Genomic DNA, 19,227 nt, shown 5'->3' with positions numbered 1-19,227 from the left:
ATGGAGTTGTCCTCGACTGAGAGGCCTTCGTCCACAAACGTCACTACAACCCTGTGTCCCATGGTCACCACTAACGTTTCCAAAATCACCAGAGAACCCTACTTGAATCGCCTGGCCCACCTTGATGAAGGACTCTACAATGACTTCTACAGTCTATGGATTGCACTGTTGGTCATCAACAGCCTTATCTTCATGGTGGGAATGGTCCTCAACACGCTTGCCCTTTATGTCTTCTGTTTTCGGACCAAGCCCAAGACCACCTCCGTCATCTACACCATCAACCTGGCGATCACTGACCTTCTGGTCAACCTGTCTTTGCCCACACGCATCATACTGTACTACAGTGGTGGAAAATGCATCAACTGCTCTTATGTGCACATCTTCAGTTACTTTGTCAATATGTACTGTAGCATCCTCTTCCTCACCAGTATCTGTGTGGACCGATACCTGGCCATCGTACAGGTGGAGGCCTCGCGGAAATGGCGCAGCCCCAGCGTGGCGAAGGTGGTCTGCGTCTGCATTTGGCTGTTCGCTGTGGTGGTCACCTACTCTTTCCTGACCTGCTGTCTGACGTGCCTCTTCGCCCTGACTGTGTTCGAGTTCTTCCTGCCACTGGTGATCATTGCGGTCTTCACAGTGCGGATCGTGTGCGCGCTGGCCAGTCCTGGCCTGATGCAGCAGAGTCGCGAGCGGAGGCGGCGGGCGGTGCAGCTGCTCACCAGCGTGCTCATCATCTTCACTCTCTGCTTCACCCCCTTCCACATGCGGCAGGTGCTGCTCTACTTTAACCCTGAGATGCCGCACCATACCGTGGCGTACCACGTCACCGTAACCCTAAGCAGCCTCAACAGCTGTCTGGACCCTGTGGTGTACTGCTTTGTTACCAACAACTTCCAGTCCACCATGAAGGGCTTCTTCCGCAAGGCAGAGGCTGAGCAGACCAGTGGGGACATTGTCAGCATGCAAAAGAGTTCCAAGGGCAAGGGAACAGTGACTGCCATTGCTCACAGCATGATGCTGATGAACTTGGCAACCGCCCAGGAAGAGCAGGTCCCTGCATAAAGTTATTATTGTTTATTATACATGTACATTGGAGGATTGATCTAATGTTGACATGTACATTTTGGAAGGTTCAAGACACCACATTGAACATGGAGTGATTTTGGGGCTGTTTACAGGCCTATGTTGTTATATAGGCCTATGTTGTTTGTTCATTATTTTGAGAAAAATAATGAGTGCATAAGTGCAACAACCCAGTGTTTGTGACCATTTAATCTAATGTTTGCTTGAGACCATACAGAGAACAACTAATCATTGAATCTCCATGATGATCTGGATGTATCTATGTACACTTTGAAAATGCTTGGAACTTTTCCAAATGTAAAGGCCCCATAGTGATGATCCAAAAATGAACATCCATGTGTGTTGGCACAGAGTGTTTGATACAGGTAGGCTAACCAAAATGGGGGGGAAAACAGTGAATTATTCAAGCTTAATGAAGATTTTGGACTGCGGTGAACATCATTTAGAATGAACAACCTGCAAAAGAGGGTGCTAACACCGCGGTTCCACAATAATGCTATGCTGGTTCTGTCTGGATTAGCCTATGCAGTTACTATAGAACAAGAAGTGAGTTTGAACATTTTGCCAGAATCATGGAATTGACCTTTATAATACTGTTGTAACACTGTTTTATCCATCTACTTTGGTATGCTATTTGTTTTGCTCTTAGTTGAGATGATCATGCCATCATCAAAGGGCTGTGACGCATCGCCTTGATGTGTCTTTTTTTTGATCATGTTCAAACGAATGAGGGGCGTCTGTTAGCATGTCTGTGTCACATCTATTAAATTATGTGTGCCTGCTGTTCAGTTAGTTTCCTACTCCCCTGGAACATGCTGACGTGGGTGAATGTATGATACTTACACATGTATGTCAATAAGTGTATGTGTACATAAAGTGTATATGAAAATGCTTGATGAGAAAAGTATGTATATTGTTGTACAGATGAAACGGACTACAAACCACAACAGTAACTGGTTTTACACCCCTACACCATATCCGACGATAAACCACAACTGGTTTTACACCCCTAAACCTATCCACTAAGTTTTGAGTTGGATGCTCTATGATTCCACTGAAACTTTGTCAGAGAACACCAAATAAACCTTGCTTGTAAGCTGAGTCAGGAGTTTTACTGAGGAAAATTGTGCATTCAAAGACCTGGTAAACCAAAATCTGAGATTTGTTTGAAAACATGTGAAAAGATTGTGAACAGTGTGATTTGTTGTGTTAGTAAAACCATTAAACAGAACTCCCTAAATGTTTGTGCTGTTTTTTGGGACGGTAGGCCTACTAAAAGGGATGACTGATGATGTGATGAGTTAGCCCCACTCTTTAGAGGCCTCCGCATAGACGCCGACATGACTTGGCCTTCTCCACTTTCGATTAGATTCCAGATTGTAGATTGTTTTCAACAGACCCCACAGCAGCGTCAAAATTTGCGCCGCACTGTGTCTATTATGATTAAGTTATAGCCTACTTTTATTGCAGCTGCTCAACAAACACCTTTTTTTTATGAATTGAAAGATAATTTTAATAGCTAGGTCAATATTTGACAATGGTTTTGACATACTCAGAGCATATAGTAGAGGTCCTGGGTAAGATTTGTATGCACTTCATTTAGCGGAGAATATCTCAACTGTTATAGACTAATATGACCCCACTGAACAACGTGGGATGTGTGCCAAAATCTCTACCCAGGACGAAAGTCCTGAAAATGACCACAACAGATGACACTATATATCACACTACAGGTGAATGGGACTTTTTTTCCCTTTATAGATATCCCCATACATTTCTACAATGTTCACAGTGACCATAATTATAAGGTCTTAGAAGAGTGTAAGCATTCTGATATGATATAAAGAAAATGGCTAAAAAACAGTCAACCTATAACATACAACTAGTGACATACATGAATTGCCAGTTATTTATTAACCTAAACTTTAAAAGCTTACATTTCCTACCTGTTCTAAATATTGCTGTCATCACGCCAGCACCTCCAACTTTTTTTTTCTCCAACAAAAGTTTACTTGGCAGTCATAGTGACCTAAGGTCATAGCAGAACACATGGCTGTAAAGCAAGATGACTTGTGAGATCAAGAAAAGTAAGGAAATCTACTCTTTATTCTTTGTGTTGGCATGTGTCTTCTTACTTGTCATTATCATGAGTTGTAGTTTTGTGTAGTTAAATAATTATAATGAATCTGTATCAGTTTTATATATAATTTGGTGTGTATTGTATCTAGCTAGCTAGCTACTAGTGTTTTTGTTTTGTTTTTTTGCAAAATGGGGAAAATGTCATCACCAGATTGTCTCAGACAAGTTGATGAAATTACAATGTCTTCATGTCATGAAGTTATTCCTCATAAAGAACAGATACGTTGGTACAAACCAATTACTCATATTTGAAACCTTGTCTCAACTACCTCAACTAATGCAAGAAAACATATACAAAGAGCTTATTCAACAGCAGCTTTGGGTCCAAACACTATTTACAGACACCACCTTGATCTTAAATGCAGATGCTTATGGTTTTGTAAGAAAGGGCAGTTTATTTTGTAATCTCAAAACCTGAAGGTTTACCAGATCCCTGCTCTTGTGGCAAGTGTGCACACAAGAATGGGTGCCCCTGTCGGGTAGCTGGTATCCGTTGTTGCAAGTACTGCAAATGCAAGGGAGGCTATAGTTGTATAAATCCTATCACTGAATGAGGTCTCACAGTGTTTCCCACAGAATTAAATTATATTTGTGGTGGTAGGTTTGCAGAATTAACTTGAATGCCACAGTTTTTAACAAATTAGCGCAGCGTGGTTATGATGCTAACCAGATTTAAGCACAATTTAGTACAACCTGGAAAATCATTGTGTGGTGGTCAATGTTGATATTGTGGTGGGCCGCCACAAATAAGTCAATGTAGAAACACTGTCTCATCATCATCCCCATACCTGGACTCTGTTGTGAAAGTTTTACCTTGCAACACAGGGAATAAACCTGTTGTTTTGTATTTTTACAAATACAATATTTTTGCCCCCAGGCAACATTGTACCATTGCGTAATGAAAATCAATATTTTACAGATATGAAGTTATAATAATACAAATTATCATAGGAAATCATCAAAATCACTGTTATGTACTAGTTAAAAGCTCCATAAATCTCCCCAAACTTTCTCCGGTACAGTATACACACACAACCACACACACATATCCATGAGTTTGCACACTTACACCCATGCATACTCATGTATGCGTACTGATGCACACTCATGCAAGTTATCTGCACCTGACTTTCTGAAAGTTTAGTAAGCAATTTGTCTCAAAAGAGAAACACAGGGGGTAGGCCTATAGCAAATAGAGGGATCAGCAGGCCTCAAACTTGGGGCTACAGGGTAGCAAGTCTGCAGCTTCACCGCAACATCAGAAAGCCACTGATGTTGGTATGATAGTCAGGGCACATATACTCAACCATAGTGATGGCATTCTATAAAACTTCATGAAGCACACTCATGCACTTCACATAGGTGCTTCCCTACTTCCCCCCCTAGAATATTTGGTATGGCCATATGCAAATCCGTTGCATGGTTCAATGTTGCAGTTTTTTGTAATTTCCTATGACCTACATTGATATGTTATGAAAAGATGTTGATAATACACCGTTAAATGTATACCTGATAGTCACAGTTGATAAAAATAAAAGGTTCCTGGGTTAACCTTTGAAATTCCATAGAAAATGGTTGGGGTCATTTTTGACCCCACGTATGGAAAAGTGTTAGCCTGACGAGCCAGACCCACATTAAAATGTAGGGTCTGGGCACTCACCGTTCAGTGTTCAGTCCGAGGGGCGGGATAATCAGTTGTCTTTCAAATTCCCTCTGCACACAATAGGACAGCAGCAGCACTATGAGTCCCATGCGTTTCCCACCAGCGGAGCTAGTTGGCTAGTTCAAACGTTTGCCAACTTAATAAAAAGCTTAACTCGTGTCACACTGTTCGCCAACAGCAACATCCATCTTATTTGTTTTCAAGTAGCAGGGAATTCAAGCCAAACCGTTGCAACTCTGCCATCAATCACGTTTTCATTGGCCTGATTGAGTTTCAATTCCTGGAGCTCACAAGCCAACGGAGAGTTGCTAGACTAGCCCTGGCGCTAGGGGCACGTCTATATTTCTAGGCTAGAAAAGTGTGGTACTGATACAAAAAATGCAATTACTTAAAAAATATACCAATTAGATACAAATCCAAATGGCCTCATGTCAAAGTTTGAGGAATACATGGAAGACTAAACGATAACAATTTAAAATGACCAAGATATTGCAAAAAAACAACCGCTGGGGTCATTTTTGACCCCACTTACAGTATGCATCCCTTATTTGTACGATTAATTTTCCATTCAATACAGCACAAAACACAATTTAAAATATCAAAGCAGAATTCGTACACATACACTAAATGGTCATTGTAAACATTGTGATCACTTCATAAAATCTGTACCTTCAAGAATTTATATGTACACATTTGCATATTTTATTTAATTTTTTAGGCAAAGTGTAATACAAAAAGTAGTTTCCCCCTAATATGAAGATTAATCTGGTAGAAATGTATGGGGATATCCATAAAGGGGAAAAAAAGTCCCATTCACCTGTAGTGTGATAATAGTGTCATCTGTTGTGGTCATTTTCAGGACTTTCGTCCCGGGTAGAGATTTTGGCACACATCCCATGTTGTTCAATGTGGTCATATTAGTCTATAACAGTTGAGATATTCTCCGCTAAATGAAGTGCATACAAATCTTACCCAGGACCTAGACTAATATTAATTTGGTCTTAAAATTCACAAAAAATAGCCTATAGCCTATTTTTCCACAGGGGATAATTTAGGTTTAGGCAATCAAAATAGACTGGCTACAAAAGTAAAGCCACCATAAAAAAACAGTTTTATTTTATTGGTATTAAATTAAATTAAATGTGCCATGCTTTTACATTAAATGTTAAAAGTTTAAAAAAAGAAAAGAAAAAACGTTGTTGGGATATTTCAGTCATAGCACACAGTGACCTATGTTTGCATTCATGAATTTCAACCAAACCTCATTGGCTTGTTTCCAGTTCTTTTAAAACAAGGGTAGGTGAACGGGAAACCCTCTCGTAGACGCTTCTACAATGGACTGGTTTTTCCATGCGTCTGGTGGTCAGTCAGACGCACCTACAGGATTTACGGATTAGATAGCCAGTCAGGTAGTGTACTCGCATGGCTCTCTTACTATCTAGACCAGGACTGATGACATTAAATTACTACTAGTAATAACATAACATGAAATAATTGGGATATTTGACGCGATGTTAATGCATATGAATAATTATTTAACGTACGCTAGCCAGCGTTAGCGGCTAGCTGCTTAGTCTGATGCATATGTTCAGTTTGCTAGCAAAATCTGATTCAGTAGAACAGTGTCTGGTCGCAACAGTGTTCAAATATAACCCTAGACAACTTATGATTCTGTTACTGTTGAGCATAAGCCGCACTTAGTATTTGACGGCTCCGGTTTCATAAAAATTGACTTTCAACATCAACTGAACTAACGTTAGTCCCTTGGAGTCTCTTGCTAACTAGCGAGGATACCCAGCTAATTGTACTAGTATCGTGGCTATCCTGTTGCCATCTCGCCTGTCTGTGTTGTCTAGCGTAACATTAGTGTAACTTTACCCACGAGACATGACATACGTTACCAGGACGCGTTCAATGCAGAATCCCGAATTTATTTAAAAGACCTTTAGCGTTATCTCAACACGGCAGCCAAACAAGGATGTAATGTTGTCATATCAGCCTGTTAATACATACAGAATGTTAGATTGTGGACTACAAGCCAGATACAAAAGTAAGGACCATTTAACGGTGAAGTTGCTCAGTAGGTAAACCTGACTGACAAAAGCGTTCAGGTAGCCAACGTTAGCTATTCAGCGATGTAACCGGTTTGGCTTGTTCATTGTGTAACTTTATGTGTGTTCTCTTCTGTTTTCATTTGGTAGATACGCATTTTTGGAAGTTGATCATCACCTCATTTTCACCTTGCTACAAACATGTTGTTACAAACTCATACTCCTGGAAAATTCCTGAGTTGATTCTTCAAGGGTGGAGTTTTGCTTCAGTGATGTAGAACTTAGGGGGATGGGCAAATTCAGAGATCAGGTCCTTTGGCAATCACTGGCATGGCCAACCTGCTGATACGAATTGTTTTTCCTCGATGCTTACGAAAGCATACCGGATTTGATCGATCGCCCTTGAAGGCACAAGCAAGCCATACCTCGTGACATCGACCAGGTAAGTTTTCTCTCACAAGTGAAATACTGTGGAGCTGGTTTTGTTCTTCTCTGCCCAGTTGTAGTATGCCCCTCTTCAACTCGACATCAGTAAAATATGTCGTTGCCGATACTTAATGTTTGGTCTGTTGTATCAGTGCTGTTTCTCAGACCACATGTCACCACTAGTTGAGACCTGTAGTATTCAGGAAATCTTCTGTTCAGATAGCTCCAGTTTTTATTCTTCATACTTGTGATAGATTAGATTAGATTCAACTTCATTGTCATTGTGCAGAATACAAGTAAAGAGACAACGAAATGCAGCACTGCCTATTTTGTAGGCCAACTATGCTTAATGTTGTGAAGAAATTTTTTGCCTGGCATGCGTTAGTAGTTCCTTTATTTTTCAGTTACTCAACCATATGAAGTAACTGATTGGCGTGGTTAACCGTTTGTGTGCTGTAAATGTTTCTGCTTGTCACAGGCTGAACAGAAATGATCCATGTGTGCTCAGTGGGGATTGATCATGGAGCGTTCACATCTCGCTACCAGTCTCACCACTGCCTTGTCCTTAAATTCTAAGAAAGTCATGCCTTGTCTACCTATACTTCTAAAATCTATATGGATTTTTGACCATTGCACAAAACAGTAAGGAGTCTACCAAACCAAATGGTGTAATTGTAGCTACCTCAGAACACATTTGCTTGGTGTCTTCATGTGAAATCCACTGGGAATGTGTGGGTTGGACAGCATTCTCTTGGACGTTCTGAAGAAGAGGCGCTAGAGAGGTGCCAAGGCGCAAAAGGGACCGACATTTAGGTGACCGGTCCATCAGTCGGGACAGGTACATGCAGGACACCATGGCTCCCAATACCGCCGGCGCAGATGCCGTGTGTGTTTCAGACAAGGGAGAGGACTTGCCACAGAAGTGCCTGAGTGGCATCTTCCATAAAGGGAAGGAGAGCAACCAGGAGACGGAGAGCCAGGATGGGTCTGCTAGTGAGGGTCCCAGCAGGCGCATCCCACTGCACAAATGGGTCATGAATGGAGCGGTCATGTTTGGCAGGGAATTCTGTTATGCCATGGAGACTGCCCTGGTGACACCTGTACTACTGCAGATAGGTAAGTTGAAGGTAACCACTGAAATAATGGTAAATACCATTTTAGCCTTAACCTCCTCTCATTATCACAGGGCTGTTCATAAATAACCTGCTCAGGGCCCTGTGTCTGTGAACCGGCACATCTGAAAAACAAAAAAACCTCGAGTCTTTTTAGTAGTCAGGGGAAAATTGGTTGGAATGACTGGAATGTGTGAGTTGGCACATTTCTCTGATGGTGTTTTTCTACACAGTGAAAATGTGTGAGGTCATCACCAAATAAGTTGAAATTTCTCTGCTACTGGGATTTGATGGAGATGTTTGTCCTGATAATTAGGAGGCTGTTACAGCAGAGTGGATTCAATGTGGTGAATATAATGGTTAGTCTGTTCCTGACAGGGTTCATGCTGGAATGTAGTGGTTGCCCTGATGCTAGAAAGCCACTTTGGTTGGTATGGTTTAATCTCAAGTGTGTGTATTTTTATTAACTCTAAAATGTGAACTGCAATGTAATCATTAAATTATCCAGATTAATTCTTCTAAATTTAAGATAGACTAATTATTTAATACTGGAGTATTGTACCATTTGATATTTGGCAACAGTTTTTTTTCCTGGAGAACTTTGTCACGATCATTCAATCAGATCTCATTACGTAGTCACCCAGGTACTTTTGGAAACAAAAGTTTGTTAGGGCATTGAACTAGAGTTTGCATTGGCACAAAATTTAAATGCATCATCTGAATGAAATGCCCTTTTATGCAAAGATTGTTTCTGACATGGTGGTTCCTTAGTAGAGGTGTGAACAGTTAAAAAAGTCCAGGAGCAAAGGTTCAAGAGCAAAATATTGAGCCATTTAATTGCTTACTAATGCTCTGTTTAATGAACAGTCAACAGGTTGAAACTTGCAAACTTGAAAGTTTAGCCATTTGTTTGAAAAATGCAGCTTCCCAGTCTTGATGTGTGATGCTAAACCAACATTGTGTAGATATCACACTAACTACCCAGGGATAATTAGGTTGCACTCACAGTCTTCATAAAACCGGACTCTTTAGTTCACCTTTTTTATGCGGCCAGGTCAAGACTAAACAGGAATGTCTTCACGTGGTTTGACTTGACCTGGCCGAATAAAAAGTTGAAATAGAGATGAGTCCAGTTTTATGAAGACTGTGTGTGCTACTTTGTTACCCCTGGGTAGTTAGCCTTGAAAGTTGAAGTTTGTGTTCATCAATCTAAGAAACTCTTTCACAGAGTTACCTTATCTCTGGACATATTTGGTCACATAGCATAGGCTGTCTGTGAGGCTTTTGAATAGCTAATTTCTGAATAATTGACTAGGTTATTTAAGGTCTTTATATACATGTACCTTCAAATTTATGAAGTAGGTTACAAAAGTGTAAGGCCTATAAGTTGTTCAATTTGGTTCAGTATCATCTGTTTATTAAAGCATCTTGGCTGAAGATTTGTTTTAATAGAGGTTGGGTGTGTACAGTGGAAACAATCCCAGTTGGTTGAAGGTGTTGGTCTCATGTTTTGTTTGGCGTGGCTGGTCCCAGGTCTGCCGGAGCAGTACTACAGTCTGACGTGGTTCCTCAGCCCGGTGCTGGGCCTGATGTTCACCCCTGTGATTGGCTCGGCCAGCGACCGCTGCACTCTGAGATGGGGCCGCAGAAGACCCTTTATCCTGGCCCTCTGTGTGGGTGTGCTGCTGGGAGTTGCCCTGTTCCTCAACGGGGCTCTGATTGGTAATGACAGTAACAGCCATCTTCCAGGAAAAAGGGAAAAGGAAAAGATGCAAATGCAATACTCATCAAACCAGGTTCACAAGCTGGATAGTTAAAAACATTCAAAACTACCGTACCTCCGCATGCAAATGTCTTTATTTAAAATTATTTATAAGGAATGCAAAAATCTTGTAGACACCAACAGCAGCACGGTTTCCATTGCTAAAAAGCTTGCGAGCATGCTGACCCCAGAGTCTCTTGCTGATAGTTGGTGAAGTCTTTGCTATGAAAGCTGACTCTAATACTCTTAATAGTATGGTTTGTCCTGGACCACAAAACTATATAGTGCCCACTGTGATAGTAAGAATGAATCCTAATTTGAAAACTAGTTACCTCTCAAAAAGTGAATTAGCTCTCAATAAAGTTACCCCTCAAAATGTAACAGATGGCTGCATACTGTTGCTCTTAACTTGTTTTCATTTAGGAAAAGCACTGCTACTTGGGCGGAGTGATTTGCACGCAGCACCTGAAAAGCTGCAGTAGCAATGTTTTGCCGGAATGAGAATGTAGCATTTTACATTGACATTTGTACACATTATAATTAAACTAGTCATAACATGTAAATAGAACAATGTTTAAGGTCTTGTGTTGCTTTTGGGAGATAGGCTAGTTGGAACTGCCCACCTCAATGAGCTATGCTCAGCTATGCTAACGGTTGGTGTTTCATACTGTGTTACTGCACACCGAGAGACGAGAAGGGTATGTGTCATCTAGGGCTGTAACGATATGCACATCGAAACTGAAATCACGACACTCATATCCACAAACCTGTGTCGCCTGTGAGAAGACCGAATCGTGACACACCCCTTCTAGTGTTTCCCGTAGCACTTTGCAGCTTACGCAGCTGCATAAGCAACACGCATCTCCCGCCTTATTAGTATACTTATCCAAAAATAAATAATAATTTCATTGCTCTCGTAGCTTTCATTGTAGACTATGCAAACAGTATAGAAGTAAACTCCCTCTCCTTACCCCACTCTCTCTCTCTTTCTCTCTCTTGCGCGCTCAACAAGCGCCCCTTGGCTTTTAATAGTTAGGGAAAGTTAGGCATTTTTTTCACCAATCTGCAAAAAAAATTCTTACCAATAAGTTTTTTTACTATGTGTTCCTATAGGTGTCTAGTAACACCTCCCAATTTATCCACGGCCAAATCCTCGGGGAAACGCCTGGAGAGCCAGTCAAGTTTGTGGTGACCAGAGGGTCTGGGCGAAAATAATGAAAACATTTTTTTAACCAATGTTAGCTTTTGAGGTAGTTTCTAAGGCTTGATACTAGTTATGTTGTCCTCATGAGTTTTACATTTTGTTTCTCACTGTCCACCCTCCACGTTGGACACTCTTTTCTCTCTCTCTCTCACACATGCACGCACAACACACACACACACACACACACACACACACACACACACACACACACACACACACACACATCTATGCACACTGACTCTCACACACACACACACACACACACACACACACACACACACACATCTATGCACACTGACTCTCTCACAAACACATTCACAACCACACACACACATCTATGCACATTGACTCTCTCACAAACACATTCACATCCACACACACACACACACACACACATCTATGCACATTGACTCTCTCACAAACACATTCACAACCACCCACACCCACACAAACACATATTATGCACGCACTTACAAATAAAGTTCGCACCTTCACTGATACTGTCTCTCTGTCTCTCTCTGTCTCTGTCTCTCTCTTTCTTACACACACACACACACACACACAGGGCTTCTACACCCAGTTGCGTTCCGTCAACGCATGCCAGTGGGTGTTCCCGACAGTAGCTATGCAAATGACTTGAAGTATAACCGTAATTTGATTGGCTGGTGCCGTCCATCGATTGGCTCGATTGGCCGGTACCGTCCATCGGCACTTCTCAGCGCGAGTGACGCGACGGACCCACAATTCAGTTCGGCAACGGATGACGTAAGCCCATGTAAAGTGAACGGGATGCGTCTCCAGCACTGCAATGCACACAACTGTGTGTATGAGCCGACAGACACACACATACTGTACGTACAGACACACATGCAAAATGTCCTTTCTCACACACACCATGTTGAGACAAAACTATCTGTGATTATAGTACCAGTGTTCTGTTCTGTTCTTTTCTGTCTTTCTTTGTATCTTTCCTACCCCCCCACCCCCGTGGGTCAAAAATCGTGATACAAACCGAATCGTGAGTTTGGTGTTTACAGCCCTAGTATCATCTTATCTAACTCTGGGGGAGATAGTGAATTATAAGCTAATTTCCCAAAATGTTGGTGTGTTTCTTTAAGTATCAGATTGCATATGAAAAACATTTTTGTTTTGTTTTTTAAATGGATAAAAAAGATAATGCTTGTTGTTTACTCTGAGCTCCCTCACTGTCTTTGTGGCAGGCTTGACCGTTGGGGATGTTGTTGGCAGACAGCCTATTGGTATAGTGCTGACCGTTGTTGGCGTAGTGGTGCTAGACTTCTGCGCTGATGCCTCGGAGGGCCCAATCCGGGCGTACCTGCTGGACGTGGCGGACACAGAGGAGCAGGACATGGCCTTGAATATTCATGCCTTTTCAGCTGGTAGGCTCCCACACACACGCCACCTAGTGTCCTTAACATTGCCGAGTGTACAAATGCCCACGTTGTAAAGTTAGGGATTGATAGATTAAAGGTTAACTGTGGGTGAAAATGTCATAAAGCAAGCAACCTTTAACTTTTGTTTTGGTTGTTTAGCCAAACTTATTTGCTGGATTTTGGTGATGGATAATCCATGCTGGTCTCATAAAAATGAAAACTCCTTACTCTAGGGGCTCTGTGATGCCTCTGTAAATATGCAAACTCAATAGGGTCTATTGAAGTGATTCAATCTGTATGTATCATAAACCAATTTTATAATGTATAAACAGTTTATATTAAAGCGGAGGCAAAGTTCATTAATTCCGTATGTATGGGGACACCTCAAAAGCAATAGTCATGCCTTTATGGCACGCCAAGGAAACAAGTGCTTCAGGTTAAAAAGAAGCTGACTTGTGGAGTTTGTTGTACTCCTTTCTTTGGTCCTGACAGTGATAACAGGGGGCAGTTAGCTTGTTCACAGTTGATTCCGTTGTTGCGAAGCGTGCTTCCAGGCTCCACCGTTGTTGATGGTTATTATAGTTGTCATTCGATGAGCATTGATATGTGATTAGATTTTTCTACCAGATCTACTTCATAGGTGTCCCGTTATTCAGAATTAATAGCCACCCTACCAGCCAATCAGAAAAGAGTATTTCTTCTCTCTGGGTGATCATTTATGTATCACAAGTCACCATAAATATTTGTGTAATATTGTACATAATGATATTTGTCTCTCTGGTGTTTTGCCAAAGCTAATGATTTTCCTTCCTATTCTCCTAGGACTGGGAGGAGCGGTGGGTTACATGCTGGGCGGTCTGAACTGGACTCACACTGCTCTGGGCAAAGCCTTCCAGGCCCAGGAGCAGGTGCTCTTCTTCTTTGCTTCCATCATCTTCATCATATCAGTGACTCTCCACCTGTTTAGCATCAAAGAGCAGCCATACAGCGGGCAACGGCAGGAATACCTGGAGGGGGATGAAGTAGATGACCAGTGTCTGGTCCGGCCCAATGGCAGCCTGCCTCAGCTGGACCTGATCGGTGAGGAGGAGTTTGACCAAGTCGAGCATGACCGTGAGGTTCAAGAAATGCAGATGGACTTCCTGAATGTGGAAATGGTGCGGAGCAAAAGTGACTCTGTGCTGGCTATGCCAGACGCCACCATCGAGCTTGACCCAGACCTGGATCGCGATCAGACTCACGGTTTGATTCCTGATGTAGATTCACCATTTGAAAAGGATGGTGAATCGGCCTTCCAAGACCGCTTCCAAGCAGTGCAGCAGACCTCTTTGGTGCGTTCTGGCAGCAGTCACTGTTCCCTGGCACGCTCGCCGGACAGCATGCTCGCGGGGGCCACTAAGGCCCATAACGGAGCTCTGTCCAGCTCCAGCTCGGGCGCCTTCGCCCTGGTTGGTGCCAACAGCCAGCAGGGCAAAGTGGGCCAGCGAGGTGGTCCTCCCTGCGTATTGTCACGGCCCCGGCACCTCTCCTTCTACCGGCAGCCGTCGTTCACCTTCTCCTACTACGGGCGCGTAGGCCTCCAGCGGCCCCGGCGTCACCGCGCCGGCATATCGCCCATGCGCATCACCTCCACCCGCAGCCTGAACGACATCGACCAACTGGCGCGACGGCCGCGGGGCCGGCGACCGCAGCGGAGGGGCACGTCCGAGTCCAGCAGTGAGGACGGGGAGAGTGAGGACGGGGGCGAGGGCACCACGGTCAAGCTTCTGTGGCTGTCCATGCTGAAGATGCCCCGGCAGCTCGGCTGGCTCTGCCTCTGCCACCTGTTCACCTGGTTCTCCATCATGGCGGAGGCAGTCTTCTATACCGACTTCATGGGCCAGGTCATTTTTGAAGGAGACCCCACGGTACATTTACACCCCTTTATTTTGCCCTGTTGATTCATTCTTGTCGTGTACTCATGAAAGCAGCTTTCAGCGAGAAAAGAACTCTAATTTTAGGAGAGTTTACAATGCCACCACCACACAGGATCAACAGATTCTCATGTTGTTATTGGTCGAAGCTAACAAGCCTTACCTATGAGGTACTGTAGATTCTAGGCATAAAGATTTAATCAAGCTTTTAAAAGAGCAATCTGTGAGTGCGAACAGCTTTTCGTGGGACTCTAACTGTCTGTTCAACTGACAACTCCAACATTTATCCATTTACATGTTGTGACTTGCAGTATGGTCAGTATTTATGATACATGTATTTAAAATATGTATTTTGAATACAATATAGTATTTTGTAATTTTCTATTTTATTGGGTTGAAGAAAATGGCTGCGTATTTTGTGTCAAAAATACTTAGGTGTATGTTTTTGTAGTTTAAAAGTACTGCCAAATATTTTTGGTAAAACCAATACTTTCTGGTGATGTGATGACATCATAAGAGTGCAAAACAATGTATGCCTCTGACTGGTGCTGAGTAATTTGCCCAGGCTGGTTGTGACCAGAATAATGAGATGCAGGAAGCAGACCCAGTGCAAGATGAGCAACGTGTAGGTTACTCTCACACACCAAGGGCATACGTTTGGTAGGGACATAAACTGGTTGTCCTGCCGATGTACACTTTATGAGTTCACGTTTGAATGAATACCACTTCACATCAAAAATAATATGAATGAATGTGCTAAAATATTGGTAGGGACAATTGTCATCCCAAAATATTGGTGTGGAGTGGACATGAGCCTATGGTCCATAAGCAAACCTACACCCTTGACACACACAATACACTCCCTCCCACTCACTCAACAGCATGGTTACCTGCTCACCCACACTTATATGTTTGCCTGTTTTTGGTAGAACTCTGGAACAAATGACTGTGGTGTGTATGTAGATAGATAGATAGATAGATAGATAGATATATACTTTATTGATCCCAAGGGGAAATTCAAGGTGTCCTCCAAAGCTGACGATACACAGGGCAGCGTTCTGAGCAGTGTTGCTGGCCAGCGTTCCGAGTGTTGTTCTGGCACGTTCCCTTTGATATTGGGCCAATCATTTTTCTCTCGATCCCTTTCCTTATCACTCAGTACTCACATGTCAATGTCTTGCAGTTTTGCTAATAATTGTTATGCTACTATTTATATTGTCTATATTATGCTATTTGTTTTTATTATTTGCTGATAAGCTGATATATAAATAAACTTTCACCAGAATTGCCGACTGTACAGGCAACCTGTGAGTGTTTTATATGATGGGCACAGAGAGAGGGCTTAGCCTAGTTTAATAGGGGTTACTACTTAACCTAGGTACAACATGTGGCCTTTTTGCAACTGCCACAAGCTCTCTGTGTAAGGTGAAATAGGCTGGTTTTTGATGGGCCTGAAAGAAGTCCCCTAACTATGGTACAAGGCATTGAACTCTCTTCCTGTCTGCAATGTGTTCTTGTTTGCAGGCTGCTGCTAACTCCACAGAGCTGCAGAACTACCATAAAGGGGTCCAGATGGGCTGCTGGGGGCTGGTGGTCTATGCTGCTACAGCTGCTGTCTCTTCAGGTGGGTCACCTGACTCTCCCATCCCATGCTGTTGCATGCACCACTCTTTGATCTGTCCTTGCTCCGGTGGCACTGCATGTTTGTTTCACCATCTTTTTATCTTTCTATCTTTTGACGTTACATGTTTCTTTACTGTGATTTGTGTCTTTGGAGCTAGCATGAAAAAGTTGGATATTTTATTATTTTAATTATTGTTCTATGTAAAGATGTTTATTCATGCAGATAGACATTGTCTATAAGCACAGCATGTCTGAGATTCCAGTTAGAGAACCATATACAGAATATATAGTTTAATACCAGTGTAATAGATATAGCAATAACATCTCAAAAATGCATGTTCAGATGCAGGCCATTATAACCATGACATTTCCTTCAATAGCACTGCTAGTTGTGCAGTGTTTTCTTGAATAGCTGGACAGATTAATGTTTTTGTCTTACAGCTGTGCTCCAGAAATACCTAGACAACTATGACCTCAGCATCAAGATCGTCTATATGCTGGGCACTTTAAGCTTTACTGTGGGAACTGCAGTGATGGCTATTTTTCCAAACATCTATGTTGCCATGACTATGATAAGCACCATGGGAGTCTTTTCCATGAGCATCTCCTACTGTCCCTATGCCCTTTTGGGTCAGTACCATGAAATTAAAGAGGTCAGTATACATTTGATGTCCATTATAACTTTGTGTCTGATTAATTGACTAAGTGGATTACTGTATGTGGTCATGTAGTGTAGCTTAAAATGAGGGGGTTTCTAACACAGTTCGAAACAAATAGGATGGGTTGATTGTTAAACATCTTCATCCAGAGAAGTAGTAGAAATTTAGTAGTCTGTCTAGCTGTCCTAGACTCATATGGCAGGCTGTCCTTTAGAACTTGTACTTGCACTTGAACTCTCTAGTGCAATTTCCACCAATCATTTCAGTCCTTTTCCTTTGTTTCTCTTCATGTAGTACATCCATCACAGCCCCGGTAACTCTAGAAGAGGGTTTGGCATTGACTGCGCCATCCTGTCCTGCCAAGTGTACATTGCCCAGATCCTGGTGGCTTCTGCGCTGGGTGCGGTGGTCGATGCCGTGGGCACAGTGAGGGTCATCCCCATGGTGGTGTCAGTAAGTTCTCTCCTGGGCTTTCTTGCTGCTGCATTTCTTGTCATCTACCCTGACACGTCCGAGGAGGATGAGGATGAGGAAGAGGAGCCTGCTCAGATCAACCCGGGCCCTGAAGTCACAGTGGAGTATCACCTGAACAAGCCCAGTGAGCTGAAACTAGAAGCCCAAAACAGCAGCTAAAGGTCCTCTCCATGCTCTCCTCCAAGGCTAGGAGGAACCACACATGAGGCCATACTGTATAGCCTTCATTTTACAGAATGCACTGCCAAACGTAAACAATGTTGTGATGTTTTTAAAGAGACCTCTCTTGTTAATGTAAAAGATCAAACCTACAGCCTATTGCCAGCAAAAGCCTTCCATGCCAAAGGCTCAGCATCTGATGGACTCGTGCAGATGTTGTCCAGTAAGCCTGGTGCAGATGTTGTCCAGTAAGCCTGGTGCATTGCTGAAATGTGCCAAGAGTGCCTTCACTGAGGTACCAGCTATAGTTTATGTAATCAGATTATGTTGTCAAGCTCACTTTGAGCATGGTACTGATCAATCCTGATAATCAGGTGAAATACAGAGGATCATATCTGCCAAATAACTTCTAAAATCCAACCGTCTTACTGAAAGACATCACGTATCACTAGAACAAGGCAATGTATGCTCATGTAACTTGTTAGGGAGGTCTCGTTGTTAGGTGTTCCTTTTCTGTTCCATTTAGTTTTAAAATCATTTCAGTGTCACAGATCTCAATGATTTAAAGGGCCATCTACTCTTGTCATCCTGAAGATGACGGCAGATTTGAAAGGGCAGCATGCAGTTGTTAAATGCTCTGCAGAGTCTTTATTCAGGAGTTGTCCCATTCCTTCTAAACCTGTATCAGTGAGCCTCACCAGCAGTGTAGGGCTCCAAACAAGCCCTCGAGTTTTAAACACGCTATGCACGATGCCAAAAAGCCTAAGGTGGGGATCCAAGTATTTAGCATGAAGCTTTGAGAACTATGATGAGTCTGTGTGTTTATTGGTGATTTCTTGTTTTGCACCAAGCTTTAGTCCTGTTAGTTGATTGAAGCACATCAGATTGTAAGCTACAGTAGTGGAATGCATTCCATAGCCTACACGTTGAGGCTTGCTAAGCATTTTAGAGTTCCAACATGAGTGCTGGTGAGACTGTGCTCGAATGCAATGTGCACAGGACCTACAGAAAAGGGTCTGTATGCCCTGTTAGTAACATGTCCCAAACTATACAGAAGGTGTGATGTGTATATGTGATTGAACTCTGCTGTTAAACCAAACCCTCCGAAGACTATGCACATGTTTCTTCAATTATTTTGATATATTAGAAAAAGTAAAAATTCTAGGACCAATTTTGATGTGTGTTGCACATTCATTTTTTTCATTCAGAGGCTTTTTTTTTAAGTAGGTCTATGATGGGCCTCATATGCAAGGATGGGTTTTTGATACATTGAAATGACTGCTTAATATCTATATAATTTAACACATTTCTCCCGGATCCCACCTCAACTTTGTGCTGCTGTCAACTTGTGCAAAAAGAAAAGTAACTATTGTTACCTTAAAGGGAGACAAATCTTTTGTATTCCATAGATTATTATTATTTTTTATTATTATCCTATTTGTTGGACAAAATAAATGTGTGCTGTGAGAAAAAACTTTATTGATTATTGGAAATGAAAGTGGTGTTTTTTTTTTTTTTAATAAAAGTTTTTGCAGTTCAATGGGCCTAGTCATTTTTGCGCACAG

General features: G+C 42.3%; 2 protein-coding genes across 3 annotated transcripts; both read left to right on the top strand.

Moving 5' to 3' along the window:
* On the top strand, positions 1-1,358 carry gpr20 (G protein-coupled receptor 20). Its single transcript, XM_076281308.1, has one exon. It carries the CDS (start codon positions 1-3, stop codon positions 1,060-1,062), a length of 1,062 nt encoding a protein of 353 aa, XP_076137423.1. The 3' UTR covers positions 1,063-1,358.
* Positions 1,359-6,211: 4,853 nt separating this feature from the next.
* On the top strand, positions 6,212-19,202 carry slc45a4b (solute carrier family 45 member 4b). 2 transcript variants are annotated; one of them, XM_076281159.1, is made up of 9 exons: positions 6,212-6,294; positions 7,087-7,378; positions 7,841-8,478; positions 10,008-10,196; positions 12,661-12,840; positions 13,657-14,741; positions 16,272-16,371; positions 16,812-17,023; positions 17,324-19,202. In XM_076281159.1, exons 3-9 carry the CDS (start codon positions 8,205-8,207, stop codon positions 17,660-17,662), a joined length of 2,379 nt encoding a protein of 792 aa, XP_076137274.1. In that variant the 5' UTR covers positions 6,212-6,294; positions 7,087-7,378; positions 7,841-8,204; the 3' UTR covers positions 17,663-19,202. The 2 variants fall into 2 exon arrangements, with proteins under 2 accessions (XP_076137274.1, XP_076137275.1); XM_076281160.1 differs by lacking the exon at positions 6,212-6,294 and adding an exon at positions 6,424-6,935.
* Positions 19,203-19,227: the final 25 nt, after the last annotated feature.

Source organism: Alosa pseudoharengus, unplaced genomic scaffold, assembly GCF_046254945.1.
Source record: "Alosa pseudoharengus isolate Yale_2024_CS ecotype anadromous, Long Island Sound unplaced genomic scaffold, YU_APseudo_1.1 YU_APseudo_1.1_scf_12, whole genome shotgun sequence".
In the NCBI taxonomy this organism is placed as follows: domain Eukaryota; kingdom Metazoa; phylum Chordata; class Actinopteri; order Clupeiformes; family Clupeidae; genus Alosa; species Alosa pseudoharengus.
The sequence above is the reverse complement of the archived record's forward strand: the minus strand, read 5'-3'. Positions and strand labels throughout refer to the sequence as shown.